Below are 15,957 nucleotides of genomic sequence, written 5' to 3'. Positions count from 1 at the left end.
CTTTCTCTCTCTCTCTCCCGTTCTCCACTCTCGAACACTCCACACCCCGAGTGCAGAGTGCTGCTGGTTTATATACTCTGGCCGAGGGATTTAACTAGTTGGTAATTATCTTATTATCCCCCGGCCAGAGTCTGCACGTGTTTGGTAAGGATGCATGACTGTCAGCTAGTTAAATAATCAGTAGCTGATCAGCCATGCATCCTCACGGGGTTTTTAAATATAATAACAAAAGACGCGGCGCTTTTACCCGCGCCGCAAACAAAAATACAAATAATAATAAATAGGGGCGGGACACTCCGCCACACATGCCCCCCCTTGTGCGCAGCACACATGGCCTTTTCGGCCACCTCCCCCCTTAGTCCCCAAAGTCCCGGTCAGCAGTCCCGGCGCAGGAACAGGGGCAGCAACGGGCCAAAGGTGGCGGCCACGGTGGGATGTCCTCCTCCCACCCAAACAGCCGTAGTGTTCCAATGGCCCGCGCACCGGCCAGCTCCTCTGGCCAAAAAATTTTTGGGGGTGGTCTCCAGACCTGCCCCCCCTTCTTCATGGCCGACAGCTCCCCTCCGTGGGGCTCTGGCCACCCTTTCTCCTGCAGCGAAATTGCTGCGGGGGAAGCTGGTCTCCTGACCTCCCCCCCCTTCTTCATGGCTGACAGCTGCCCTTCACGGGGCTCCAGCCACAGTATTTCCTGCCGCGAAAGTGCGGCTGGGGGAGCTGGTCTCCTGACCTCCCCCCCCTTTTCCATGGCTGGCAGCTCCCCTTCGTGGGGCTCTGACCACATGATCTCCGGCCGCGAAAGTGCGGCTGGGGAAGCTGGTCTCCTGACCTCCCCCCCTTTCTTCATGGCCGGCAGCTCCCCTCCGTGGGGCTCCGACCACAGTGTAGTGACCCCAGGCGAAGCAGGATCCCTGGCGACCCCAGGCAAAGCAGGATCCCTGGCGACCCCAGGCGAAGCAGGATCCCTGGCGACCCCAGGCGAAGCAGGATCCCTGGTGACCCCAGGCGAAGCAGGATCCCTGGCGACCCCGGGCGAAGCAGGATCCCTGGCGACCCCAGGCGAAGCAGGATCCCTGGCGACCCCAGGCGATGTGGAACAGGCAGCCCCAGGCGATGCGAGGCAGGCATCCCTGGGTGGTGCGAGGCAGGGCAGGAGCAGTCCTTCCCATGACGGTGGATGTGGAACCAGCAGGTATTCACCCTCTGCTGGTGGAGGTGGGAGGGGAAAGCAGTCCTCCCACAGCGGCTGAGACGGAACCAGCAGGTATTCACCCTCTGCTGGTGGAGCTGGGAGTGGCAAGCAGTCCTCCCACGGCGGCTGAGGCGGAACCAGCAGGTATTCATCCTCTGCTGGTGGAGGTGGGAGGGGCAAGCAGTCCTCCCACGACGGTTGAGGCAGAACCAGCAGGCATTCATCTTCTGCTGGTGGAGGTGGGAGGGGCAAGCAGTCCTCCCACGACGGTGGAGGCGGAACCAGCAGGCATTCACCCTCTGCTGGTGGAGGTGGGAGGGGCAAGCAGTCCTCCCACGACGGTGGATGTGGAACCAGCAGGCATTCACCCTCTGCTGGTGGAGGTGGCGGAGGCAGAGGCAGCTCTTGCTGCTCTGCTCCTGGTGATGGTGGAGACAGAAGCGATGGGGCGGATGCTGGCCACTCAGAGGGAGGCTGTGGCGGTGCTGGCTCCCTCTGCTGTGGCGGCTGGGCTGGTGTGTGCCGTGCTCCCTTCAGCAGCATAAATAGAGGCTGCTGGGGAACACCAGCATCCTGCCCTTCTCCCCCCCAGAAAAATTCAGGGGGTTGAGCCTGTAACTCCTCCCCTTCTGGCTCTTGGGACTGCAGCTTGGGTCCTAAGGCTGTGGAAGCGCAGACTTCCACCTCTTGGGCTATGGACGCACCGACTCCCCCCTCTTTGGGCTGTGGACGCACCGACTCCTCCCTCTTGGGCTGTGGACGCACCGACTCCTCCCTCTTGGGCTGTGGACGCACCGACTCCCCCCTCTTGGGCGTAGGACGTTCGGGCTCCTCCCACTCGGGCGTAGGACGTTCGGGCTCCTCCCACTCGGGCGTAGGACGTTCGGGCTCCTCCCACTCGGGCGTAGGACGTTCGGGCTCCTCCCCAGGCTGTGGAGGCGAAACCAGCAGGCATTCTCCCTCTGCTGGTGGAGACAGTAGCGATGGCTCCTCTCCCTCTGATGCTGGAGACGGTAGCGATGGCTCCTCTCCCTCTGATGCTGGAGATGGCAGCGATGGCTCCTCTCCCTCTGATGCTGGAGACGGTAGCGATGGCTCCTCTCCCTCTGATGCTGGAGACGGCAGCGATGGCTCCTCTCCCTCTGGCGCTGGAGACGGCAGCGATGGCTCCTCTCCCTCTGGCGCTGGAGACGGCAGCGATGGCTCCTCTCCCTCTGGCGCTGGAGACGGCAGCGATGGCTCCTCTCCCTCTGGCGCTGGAGACGGCAGCGATGGCTCCTCTCCCTCTGGCGCTGGAGACGGCAGCGATGGCTCCTCTCCCTCTGGCGCTGGAGACGGCAGCGATGGCTCCTCTCCCTCTGGCGCTGGAGACGGCAGCGATGGCTCCTCTCCCTCTGGCGCTGGAGACGGCAGCGATGGCTCCTCTCCCTCTGATGCTGGAGATGGCAGCAGCAGGGTCTCTCCCATATCCGCAGCCAGGTAGTTGAACACCATGGCTGCGATGTCTGGGAGGGAAGCTGGGTGGTGTTGCTGTTCCCAGGCCTCCCAGCGCTCCCCATCTCTTGCCCACAGGAGGTTGATCACTGCAGGGAGGGCTTCCTCATAATCCCTCCCCGGCTCCACCAGCCAGTCCCAGACTCCCTCAGAGGAGAGTGCATTCGTCCTCTTTGGAGGATGCAGGTCCTCCCTCACTGGACGCTCTGGCTCCTCTTTCTCCTGCCATGGAGGGGGTTGGTCTGGTGCCACGTGCCCAACCTCACCAACCGCGAAGCACCACTCCTCACCCTTCAGGCAGGTGAGGCAGATATCCAGTGTGGCAAGGTAAGGCTGATGTTGCTGCGCCTCCTGCTGCTGTTGTTGCTGCTGCTGCTGCTTTCTCCTCCGGCTACTTTTCCCCATTTTTAATTTGAAAAAAAAAACGAACAAACAAAAAAAACGCACTTTTCAATCCTGGTCCGGCTGTTGGAGGCGTTGTTTGTCCCACGCAGGACACCATATGTGACAGTCTGGCTCGCAGTGGTGATGTGGATGACGTCACGGACCAGGAAGTAACTCAAACCAAACAGTGGATGGGCGGTTGAAGCTGAGTGTTAGTGCACTCAGCGTATTTAATAATAAACAAACACAATATTTAAACAAAACACAAAACAAAAAGGCGCGAGGGCCAAACGAATAAACAAACAAGTAAGTTTCGTGCTGGATACTCCAGCACGTTTTAGCAATTGTTTTCTTTCTCTCTCTCTCTCCCGTTCTCCACTCTCGAACACTCCACACCCCGAGTGCAGAGTGCTGCTGGTTTATATACTCTGGCCGAGGGATTTAACTAGTTGGTAATTATCTTATTATCCCCCGGCCAGAGTCTGCACGTGTTTGGTAAGGATGCATGACTGTCAGCTAGTTAAATAATCAGTAGCTGATCAGCCATGCATCCTCACGGGGTTTTTAAATATAATAACAAAAGACGCGGCGCTTTTACCCGCGCCGCAAACAAAAATACAAATAATAATAAATAGGGGCGGGACACTCCGCCACACATATGAAAAAAGAGTGCCGTTGACATTTCTCAGACTATAAAACTGTCTGTTTGCTGTGAAAGCACCCGTAGCGTTGTCTTACCCACAGCTGGTTTTCAAAGTAAAAGGCATCCAGTAGTTTGACGATGTATTGGTGGTCACAGGATGCAAGGATGTCTATTTCCACCATGTAGTCCTCCAGTTCTTCTTCACTCTTCGTCTCTATCACTTTTGCAGCAGCCAGCACACCAGTCTCCTTGTTTTTAGCCTGCAACACAAAATATTCATTCATCAACACACAGATCACTTTATTAAATGTTGTGTTTCTTATCCTCCCACAAGTTCCCAATCTCACATCAAACATTGCCTGCTTCAGTAAAGGTAAATAATTCAACAAGTACGTCAGTGATGACAGACTTAACCAATAGCTCTATAATTAGAACTACTGTATTAGCGTCGCGAAAAAGCAAACCACCATGATCTACAGCACAGTAATAATAATATCTTTATTTTTTATATAGCGCCTTTCATAGTGGACCACCATCAAAGAGCTTTACAGAGGTAGGCTGTGAACTGTGCATTATATGCAGAGTCACTTACAATAGGACATAACATCTCATCCGCAGGATGGAGCACAAGGAGGTGAAGTGACTTGCTCAGGGTCACACAGCGAGTCAATGGAAGAGGAGGGATTTGAACCGGTGACCTTCTGGTTACAAGCCCTGGACTTTAACCACTGGCCCACACTACATCCACTGTATGCACTGAATACATATCAAAACAGAAACGTAACATCCACACATTCTGCTGTTCTAAATAACCTGCGCTAAAGAATGTCATAAGCAGCTTTCAAAGCAATATAATTAGTGGTTCTCTACATAATACACAAATGTTACTGACGGACGGGCAGACAGACAGGGAACTTCCTTGAAGCCCCAGATTCTGATACTGTACTCTCATAAGACATACTAAAGAAGGTCCTTAGCAAGTTTTATCACAATTGAATCAGCAATTGTTTAGATGTGTACAGTATACACTACAGCTAAGGGGTACAGCAACGGAGAGAGAAAAGAAGGAGAAAGGGAGGTATGTGAACATCCCTATACAGGGGTTACACTGCTTGGGAGGTGGGGCCATGCTGTGAACTGTACTGTACTGTACTGCAAGCAACAGCTCATCTTCTAGAACCCCCAGTACCTGCACATATTGTGGAGACATGGGCAGAGCCTCAGTGCGTGAAAGGTCAGCATTGTTAGTATGAGTATGCAGTACATGCACAGTAAGAATACTAGGGCTGTACTCCGATAAAGAGCAGCTTGACACCTAAAGACATTGAGAGTCCTGGCAAAACTTGAAATTCAACTGCCTGCATGGTATGTATTGATTACAAAAGACAGATGGTACACTGTATTTGTCAGCTTTATGCCCACAGGATTTAACAAAACAGAAAAATAGTTTAAAACACTCAAAACAACCTTTTGGTAAGACATTAAACATTAGCATCAGCATATGCATACAGTATACCTGTGCGTCTAGGTGTGCATTTGGATTACACAATTGTTAAGAAACATTACACATAAAAGGATTAAACTGAACCCATCTTTGTTCGCATGTTTAATGGGGGAGCCTCTATTTTCTACGTAGCAACAGAATCAGTATTTTTTCAAGGACTATCAGGTAACAGAATGCTCCACTTGCTGTTTTCAACCAGCCAGTCAGGCGTGGCTGCTGAACAGAGTTGAAGGTGTGCTCACACACAATGCTTACCTGGATTACCTCTGCTTCCCTGACATTGAACCAAGTGAGAAAACTCAGCGGTTTTGCTGAGAGGTGTGAAACACTGAAGGCAGTAGTATAAACTATACATTACTATGTCACAATGATGTCATTAGAAAACCCCAGTACAAGTACTGTAACTGAATCAAGAGACATCAAAATCTTGCCCTTCTGACACCCAAAAAAAGTAGTAACAGTGCTTTGTATTTCTGGTGGTTTCGTTTGGGTGTGGTATAAAGGAAATTACATCTTTATCAGCTACCCACTTACTGTAACATGTCTCTTTAAAAAGAATACAGCATGTAGCAAGGATACATGCTTCTGTACTTGGACAGGTTTAAACCACCTAACTTACATGTTTCAAACTTGCTGATGATATTAGGGTTAGCAATATTTTAAGCACAGTACACAAATAATAAAAAAAGTGTTCTGGGCCACGGCCAAAAAAGCACACAACAAACAGCTGCTTTACTTATAGTTGCTTTTTTCATAGTTTAACAGGAAGTTCCACACCCAATTTCTGTAGTAAATTTCTTCCAGTTATGAGGATAAAAAAAGAAATAAAAATAGATTGAAGGGGCTTTAAGTATATTATATATATATATATATATATATATATATTATATATATATATATATATATATACACACACACACATACACACACACATATACTTAAGCCCCTTCAGTCTGTTGATTTCATATAGTGCGAGGTGAATGGAAACACACACTCTCCAAGGACACACAACTCCACAAGAGCCTTCAGTACCAGAATCTTTGGAGGACTGAAGACAGAGGGAATTGAAAAGGGTACATTTTAGTGCGAACGGACGAGTTTGAAGAATCTTCACAGGGTCGGAGACTCACACCATCCCTTTTTAAGAAACCGCCTTGTTATACTATTATACTGTAGTATAATATTTTATGCGTTTACCCGTATATGTGCGTAACACAAAAGAGCTTTGTGAGGCTTGGAGTCTACATGTTGTAAGACGATTGGCACAAATCCAAAGCAGTTATTGTGTCCATATTTCAAATTAGTACCCTATAAGACATTTTCCGATTGCTTTACTGGTATGCACGGTATAGGGAGAAATTTTCCCTTAAAAAAAAAAAAAAATCCAAATAAAAAAGTTGTATTGTACATAGAGTAGTCCCATGTTTTAATACTTAACCTAAAAGTACTAATTCAGGGTGGTAACAACATAAACCCAAAAGATGGGGAAATGTTTGTAATCATAGCAGAATAATTGAGCCAGACATCTGAGCTCCAGGCTGTGGACTGTAGGAAGGACATTGTTACCGTATCTGCAATAAGCCGAACACGGACAGACTGGCTTCCTTATCTAAAATTCACAAGGACACAGGCAGGACTTCTCACACAGTATAAGCTTTAATAAAACTAAATCACAACACAATCCCAGACAGATGTGCAGTACATTAGGCTGTATTTCTTGTAAATGTGTTTAAAAAAAAGCAAAAGTGAATTGCTTTATTTGTCTAGATATATAGTCTCCTTTTATCTTGTATTTACGTTTATGTGTGGGAGTGTGCTTCGGAAAACCCCTCTCACAGCTGTCTGTGTGGTAATGCTTCCTCTCACTCATGCTGTTTTACATTTCAGGCTCTCATATCTATTACGGTTGTGTGTTTAAATTAAGGATGACAAACACTATGGACTATCCAAGAGGACCATCAATTGTTTTATACAGTACCAAATCATTGAACTCACAAAGATGTTGTGCCTCTTCTCTGTGATCCTCAAACACTCACAGGAAGAAGCAGAGGGGTCTCAATGATGTTCTTACCAGCTGACCTGTGACCTGGCATAATTATAACTGGGATGCTTTCATATACTTGGTGTAAGTCTGATTAAAAAAAATATATATATTACCTCTAGGCCAATAATATTTCTGATATCCTAAGAAACGTATAATGCAACACGCACCCAATCCTAACAACATCCTTCTTTAAGACTGTAACACTCCTCCATTCTGTTTGAAGCCTTAAATGCACTATATCATAAATATAACATACAGAGATGAACAGGCTTGCAGAACATTTCCTTCAAAGTAGTCCTGAAAACACACAAAGTAGCTCAATTCTAAATCTCAGCTTCTGTAACGATCGATCGACAAACCTAACAAAGAACAAAAGCAGTTTTGTAAAGAACGAGGAGGGTGTATAAAATTTCATGACAGAACATGTACCATTTTGCAATTACTCATACTGCTGAATCAGTTCCCCGGTGATATAGCTGCTCAGATCTGTAGAGTGTGTTTCTCCACCCATGTGTGATGTGGACAGTCAATGGTCTTTTGATTGAAGACTTTTTTTTTATTACCAATATGCTTTGGAACCTGCGAAGAAACTCATTTGGACTGTTGCATTCTGTAGCCATTTAAAGAGGTTCTGGATTATTTCTGTTTGTACTATATTTAAACAGATAATACAAAATACTACTTGCAGTTTTTTTTTTTTTTTTAACCATCAAATCATAAAACCAATCATATCAAAAACAGCAATTCAACGTTTTTGCTGCTAACCATGTTTTCTTGTTTGTAGTTTAGCTTTGGGGAGTTCATAATGCCCAACGTACAGTAAATGGCATAATAATCAATCAATTCTGTTTACATGGGAAGACACTCTAGAAGAATTAAAAACAACTCGGAGTCCATGCTGCCTAGCAACAGCTGCCTGTTACTGCTCATGTTCAAGTAAATCTAATTATATAATTAACCTCTCAATACTTCCTAGGCTAGATTTAAAGTCAACAGCATGCAAAACAATGAAGTTTCAGGTGTTATTGATTTAGGATTCCTCTCCTAATTCTGGGAGGAAACTAGTCCACAATACGGATATTGGAGATAGGTTGACATAGCCAGAGGATACTGCAGTACATTAGAATATGGAAAGGAGATTTCCTGTAACCTGATTGGTCAATCAGACGGGTTTAAATCCAAATGTTAGTATTCAAACTTTGTTTATTCACCGTTCCAAATCAATCCACATTCTAATAGCATTTGAGCCCTCAGAAGCAGGCTTAATCGTGTGGTAATGCCCTTCTCGTTATGTTAATGCACTCGCCTTCAGCTCGGCATGTAGCTGCACGAGGCAGGCATTACCACACGATTAAGCCCGCTCCTTCGGGCTCAAATGCTTAATTGTTCATCCCTGGAAAGCAGGAGATAGTGGCATACCATTATGATAATATTATTTGTACTGTAGTAGTATTACTTCAACAGGTAATACAGTAAGATGTTGGCCTAACTCTGTGACTGTATAATCGTGTATTTCAACTTGTTTGCTCTGCAGCGTCTAATGCTCGTCCTTGACAACATTATGGACCCCAATCAAATAAAACATTGTTTAAAATAAAGATCACTGTTAAACAGGCACTGACAAGCTGAGGTTGTTTATAAACCACAACCTCTCCCCTCTTCCAGTAAGTATCTACCTTGTCCAATAGAATCTGCTCTGAATTCTGTTGCTGCCAACACATCTTGAACACATATTTGCCATGTCTTGTTCACCCTTCGCTACTGCAGTATGTACAGTACTACATCAGAGAACATTAACCAGCATTTTGAATTAAACAGAAATCTATGACATAGCTGGTGTTCCATTCTTCTGCTATGCAACCACTTTGCTGACTGAATCAGTATATGTATTCTGCATAAAAAGAGCAGGGTTGGCACTCCAGACAATATAGAAACTACTGTAACTGCACATTCACTAATACTGCTTTCTTTGGCAAATACTGGAACCCTGGACGTGTGATCCTTTATCTTGATAAGGGCATTGCAAAATTATAAACTTCCTACCACAGCAGAATTATTTATTTTCCTTTGGGAATTAAAACGGTGTCCAAAACACTATCATAAATGGGTTACCCACAGCCAACATTGAATGACATAAGAAGGTTACAGTAATACAATGTATCTAGAGTGGTTAAAAATAACAGGAATTCTGGCAAAAAAAAACAACAAAAATCATTTCCACTGGTTAATGTCATGGCTTTTGAACTCCACCCAGTTCTCTGTCTTTATCAATGTTTTTTAGGTCAAAGTATAATTTGCTTTCTTGCTTACTGGACTACTTTACTAAAACCACCGCATTCAAGAGAGTTCCATTCAGGAAGGAGTCCATGCCCTTGACCTGAAGAAGCACTTGTAAATTTGGGTGAAAGTGCTCGAATGCTCTAAACGCACTGCTCTTCTGATGTATGCCTACACTATATTGTAATGTAATTTCGATTTTGCATAACACTGAAAAAATAAAAAAACACAGGTCCAAAATAACTTTATTTTGCCTGTATAAAATAAACAGACAAGTTTTGCTTGCCAGTGCCAATTAAAGTGACAAGAGGCTTAAGTCTCAGCTCACACGCAGGCCAGTTTTAGCGAGAGGGCTGTGTTGCAAGATTTCCAATATTCAGTGGCTGCTGGGGTCTCAGTTCCAGTACTACCTTCCCCAAGTATCTTTGACACCCTATCACTGCCAAACATGACCAAGCTGATGCAGTTGCTTGTTAGGCCTAATTCAATTTAAAATTCTCTTTCTGTCCCTTACTGTATACTTACTGTAGCCTTTACCATACGTGTGCGATTCTCCCATGTTACAAAAAGAATACCACAGTGCAATGCAGTTCTTTTGACATTACGATAATGAGAACACCCATCGTCAACATCCTGCTTACAGGAACCATGAAATCATTAAAATGAGGGGTTTGAACATCGAAATAGTCAAATTTAAAACTTAACTAATTCTACACTGCCCAGAAAATACTACAAGTTTTATTACCACCGTCATAAAACTCGAGACGATTACTTTTTAAGCCTCAGTTGTGGCCCACTTACAGAAACTCACTTACAATATTTTGCATATTAGCTATAAAGAAAATGTGCTGTGTCTTCAATTTCAAACTGTTATCCTAAGTTACAGTCCAGGGACTTCACTACAACAACAGCATCCTGACAGGAAACTGCACATTTAAACTTGTAACTTTTAAGTTACAGCTTTAAGTGGGAGATTTCCCTAAACAGTGAATTATGTACAATGTCACAGAATACTTGAGAGCAGGGATATCCTGCCCACACCCTCTGTCAAGCTAACTTATCACGAGGCACTGGTGTGCCTGGGCCACAGAGATTTCGTCAAAGCTGGTTTTAAAGGCTAGTTAATAAGAGTAAACTATGTCAACAGGTACTTCGCTAGTTTCTTTTTCAAAAGAAAGTATCCAGTAGTGTTTCATCAAAAACACCCACACAAAAAAACTGTAAATCTTCTACACTATAACACTCAACAAAATATTATATTCCCAGAATATGTAATACAGCCACCATAAATGAAAAACGCAACCTTTTACTTTGTTTTCATCAACTAACTGTAGGCAAAAACATAAACCGATGAACAAGACAATCCAGTCTATTCTGTAATATTTATTTAACGCCATTTAACATGTAATATTATATTCCTGTGATATCTGAATGCTGTTTAACATGTAATATTATATTCCTGTGATATTTGAATGCTGTTTAACATGTGATATTTAATCCTCTAATATTTAATTAATGCTGCTCAACATGAATAAGGCTTAAACATGGGACACTTATATTTTGATAGTTGAACACGAAGCTCTGAAAACAACGTATGGAAACAGGATGGGGGGAGTGGTGGGGGAGGATGAATGACCTGGTTCTTTAAACTGTGGTCTGATAGGGTTATTTTACTACATTAAGCATAAATGGCCTTTCTTTAGAGGCGTCACATGTTGCTGTTTTAAGTAAGGTACGCTGAGGATTATAAACCAAGGTCTGTCTGCATGAACACATGGCCAAATTTACCAGCCAGACATTAAAGCTCAGTAGGAAAAAGTGCCAGTTAAATTCACGAGCACAGGAACTGATTTAACTAAAAAAGGATTTAAAAATCAGCAGGTCTTCTGTCTCTTCACACCCCCCTACGTCTTATCAAACGTTCAGCGAATCCTCCCAAGTTAGTAAATGTAGTAAATAATACTAGTGTTCCAACACTCAATTTTTTCTCCCCACAGTGCTAATATTTTCAGTGCCGGGATGTGGAAAATAAGTGCCACTGGCACAGGCACGAAAAAGGGTTAAGATGAAGGTGTTAGGTGTTTACCATCAAACAGTGTAAGTTAACACCTACACACTGCAGCCTTGCCACCAAACATCTACTTCCCAGTGCACTGCTCTGGCACAGCTCAGTGCTTGTGATGTTTTACAAATAAGCCCCTTTCACTTGGCCCTCTGTGTTTCATGATGTATGACCTGTTGCACTTGTCCAGGTGCTGATTAAACATTAGGAAGAGTGTTAGTGTGGGAGCAGAAGCAATGCAAAACAGACAGGACTAATGTTACCGACACACTGACACAAAGTGAAGATGGTACATCTAAAAGGGGCAAGTCATTTTGGGCAGCCTGCTGTAGGAGCTTTAGAGCTATTAGTAACTTCATACTTTGTAAGACAGCTCCTTCATCTGTCAATGTATGCTCTTTCCATTTTGACAGAAGTGAAAGTTCCTGCAACTGCTAGTGAGCAAAAATGAGAATTAGAAACACATGTTTATTTATTTTTTCTGTTCCACCCAGGTGATGTCTAAAAAAGCAGCACATGTTGACAGAGCACTACTACAAGCACTGACAACATAAACCAATTTTGGCCATGGCACTGGGAAATCTGAGGTATGCAGTAGCACAGGTAGAGAAAAGTCTCACCCAATGTTTATTCAAATGTGCCCCAACCCTGCCCTGAATGACTATTTGAATGACTCCAGTATGACTACAAGAGCTCAGCTCAGCAACCACAGGCCTTCAGTGACATTTCTACTGTCGCTTTTGCGTTTGTTGTGGACATCGGAGAGAACCTGTTCACTAGGAAATAGGATGCCTGCAAAATGAATGTAAACCGCTGACTTTACATTCAATCACACATTAATAGGTTCCAAATCTAGAGTGGTGTGTAGTCACTTTCCAATGTCCAACTTCCTCGTAATTGCTGTGTAATTAGAGCCCCTTTAACAAAAACAAACGTGCTGCTGCTTGATATGTGCATTTAGAAATAAAACTGTACATCCTTTAAGAGACTCTTGTCAGTGATTTAACGACACTTTTCTTTACATAACTTGGTTATAATCCGATGTGCCACCGATTTCCTGGTGTGACATGCATCGGTTTTTGTCGATATTGCCAACACATGAGCCTGAATTCCCCTGCCAAAATGTTTTTGAAAGCACAGTACCGTATTAAAAGCCAAACCCAGGCGTGTATGAAACTCCAGCAATATCCAAACGTTTCATTGTGTCACCCTAGCCTGTTACAGTAGCTAAGTGCTGCAAATACAGTATGACATTGAATTAATAATAATAATAATAATAATAATAATAATAATAATAATAATAATAATAATAATAATAATAATAATAATAATAATAATCTCACCTTGTAAACTTTGCCAAAAGCTCCGTCCCCCAATTCTCCGATAATTTCCCAGATATCGTTGGGGTTCAAATCCCTCTGTACATGTTCATACTGTTTTGTTTTCCTTTTCTCAAAAGTGGAAAGTCGTAAGATTTTGCTGAATTTTGCAAAAGCCATGTTGCGTTGAATCACACAATTAAAATGTAAAGAAAAAACGTGCTGAATGAAAATATTCACATTGAAAACTACCTTGTTTCGACTGGCTTCATCCACTACAAACTACATTAACCATGTCACTAAAACCAGAAAAGAAAAATAGCGACTGAATTTAAACTCCCTGGCAAACTTTAAGACCACGCCCTAATGGGTTAAACTGTTTTTATTTCAGCATTTCACATAAAGAAAGTATTTAGCCTTTTTTATATAATAATAATAATAAACCAAGCATAAACTTCTATAGTTCACATCAGTAGCATAAACCAGTACCAAACTCCCCACCTGTTAACGCTCAAATGACTGGTGTTGCTCTGAGCATAATATTGTTGCTGTAAAACAAGCCCCGCCTTCTTTGCAAACGTAGCGCTCTTGGTAGTTGTAGTTTATTTTACATGTGGTTTATAATAGTTCACTGAAGGTTCTGTGGGTTAAAAAAAACTACATTTACCAACCTGACAGGATACGTGTAAAATTTGACAGGACTAAAGGGCGTGTGATGATTTTAAAATAGGCATAGGAAGTGAAGCATGTATGCTGTTAGCGTGCGCTTTCTTAATGCAATTAAAATGTTTTTGCAAGATATGTTTTGTTATGTGTGCGCCTGATCTATGAATTATTTTAATATGCTATTTATCAACAGAGTTTAATGTATGCTGCACGTTTGCTTGTGCTTGTTGAATAGGTAAGCTGTTGAAAAAAAAAACTGCATTAAAATATATACGTTCATCAGTTTTTTTCTGTAGGAAAACTATTTATATGAAAGGCGGGTAGTCAAGCTTGTTTTTAGGTTAACTTTTCATGCACTACATAAATGCGGCACCCACTAGGAAAAATCAATTGCCCGCTATTGCCACCTGCTGGCTTTACTTCGCATAGCAACACTAGTTGTACAGTACACTACACCAAAAAACTCCTAACATTACATGTAGAATAGGAGAATGAGGACGAGTTATACCACAGACAGTCATACAAAATATCTGTCAGGATCAAGTTATAAGCTAAAGAATCAGCACTGGAAAAACTACACACAGAAACCTAATTCTGAGTAGCCTTTCCCTTGAAGTTGAACACTGTGTTTTCAGAAAATAAAAATTAAGCTATCAATTCTCGTACTTGATAATTCCCACTTTTTTGAAACCAAGGTAAACCTAGTGATTACAATAACAGTTCTAGATGCCAGAAATACTGTCATAAAAGTCATAAATAAAACCCGACTTCTGTTGATTACAAAGAGAATGTTGCCGAAACTACATCACTGAATAGTTGAAAATGGTTTAGTTTATACCAGCACTTGGCAACTGAATTAGAGAAATCTGTTAACCAAGATAATCAGAATGTGTTGCATACAGTTTTATAGAGTCAGTTTAAGACAGCGTTTGATAAGATATAAGACATTTTTATTGTAAAATAAACATTTTGGAAAATAGTTCAAAAGTTCAGATAACATCTCTAAAGTAAGGATTTAAAACAAACAAAGTAAAGTATCTTGAAATTGCATGGAATAGGTCTGTATTGCTCTATTACTCTAAACATCTACATGAAAAAAAAACATGCCTTCTTCTGCAGTTCAAGACTGGCGGTGGCGTGCATGATACCTCAAGTGGGGATAGTCGCTTTACGGTTTAATTCTGCGCAGTCATCCGTGTAAAAGACAAGTTCCTGTTAAGAAAAGGGAAACACAAACCGTTTGGCACCATCGCTCCACAAACTACATCTCTGACCACATATCTGACATATCTGCATTGAAACAATTCTGTTTATTTACTCATCAGTTTAGTATGCTTCACACGCCGTATTGTGTTCTTGAAAGCTAAACTTTTTGATTCTGCAATCTTGGGGAATATCAAACAGAGGCAATATTCAGACAAAATATTTTTCCAAAGCTGTTGCTTTTTATTTATAAAATAAATATAAAAAATAGATGCAACCCAGAATAAATGAAATTATATTGTGAAACGGTCCTTTTATACTGATTATAATGAGAGTAAATTCTTAACATCAATCAATGCCACCAAGGTGGTACATTTATGTGACAGAATGTCATTTTAGTGAACAATAACAAACTCTTACCCCATGACACATCTGCACATCAATGTAAAGATCTGGTAAATGCGCAGTACACCTCTCCTTTAAAAAGAAAAGACACCTATGTAAAATCAGTAGCCACACTCTATACATGACCTCGTATTGCATTTACATTGTATTCCTTATTCCAAATCAGTATATAGTATATATTTATAATAATAATAAAAAAAAACTATTTACATGAATGGATTACATTAACCTAAAACAATTATATATAAGCTTACAGACATATAAGAAATGCTCATATTTGACTTACAGTATCTGGAAGTTTCTTCATTGCGTTGGGCGCGCTCTGTTATTTCCTTTCCCAGGTTTAAAACTCTGGTGTAGCAGGTAGGCGGATAGCAAAAGGCGCAAACAGAAATAGACAGAAGCATTAAGCCATTGGCTGAGGTTATTCTGTTCAGGCTTAAAACCCCTCAGAAGAAGAGCCTTTATATATATATATATATATATATATATATATATATATATATATATATATATATATATATATATATATATATATATATATATATATATATATATATAGTGCCTTGGGATCAAGAGAAGGGTGATGTATATCCAATCACTGCACTGTATGACTTCAGCACATGTTTTGAATTTGGCTTTTTAAAATTGTGGCATTTCTAAATTGTTTAGACAAAGTGACTGGGACAGAGTGTTACAACTGTAGAATTTCCTGCCGGATTTGTGGGGTTACGTGATTGTAATGTGATCACTTAAAAAAAAAAACC

General features: G+C 42.4%; 1 protein-coding gene and 1 long non-coding RNA gene across 2 annotated transcripts in view; both read right to left on the bottom strand.

The window, feature by feature from the left end:
• The window catches only part of LOC117973782 (serine/threonine-protein kinase 10-like), a 40,758-nt gene extending 27,311 nt beyond the window's left edge, over positions 1-13,447 (bottom strand). Inside the window, exons 1-2 of the mRNA XM_058996926.1 lie at positions 12,941-13,447; positions 3,806-3,970 (exon numbers count right to left, since the gene is read on the bottom strand). Of these exons, the coding sequence (XP_058852909.1) occupies positions 3,806-3,970; positions 12,941-13,096 (321 nt within the window). The 5' untranslated portion in view covers positions 13,097-13,447. The remainder of the gene's footprint in view (positions 1-3,805; positions 3,971-12,940) is intronic.
• Positions 13,448-14,645: 1,198 nt separating this feature from the next.
• On the bottom strand, positions 14,646-15,544 carry LOC131699685 (uncharacterized). Its single transcript, XR_009308261.1, has 3 exons — positions 15,477-15,544; positions 15,206-15,262; positions 14,646-14,794 (listed from the first exon to the last, which is right to left on the bottom strand). It is a non-coding gene; the product is annotated as an uncharacterized LOC131699685 (long non-coding RNA).
• Between the last annotated feature and the right edge of the window lie 413 nt (positions 15,545-15,957).

This window comes from Acipenser ruthenus, chromosome 23 (assembly GCF_902713425.1).
Source record: "Acipenser ruthenus chromosome 23, fAciRut3.2 maternal haplotype, whole genome shotgun sequence".
In the NCBI taxonomy this organism is placed as follows: Eukaryota; Metazoa; Chordata; class Actinopteri; order Acipenseriformes; family Acipenseridae; genus Acipenser; species Acipenser ruthenus.
This window is presented reverse-complemented; position numbering and strand designations above follow the sequence as displayed.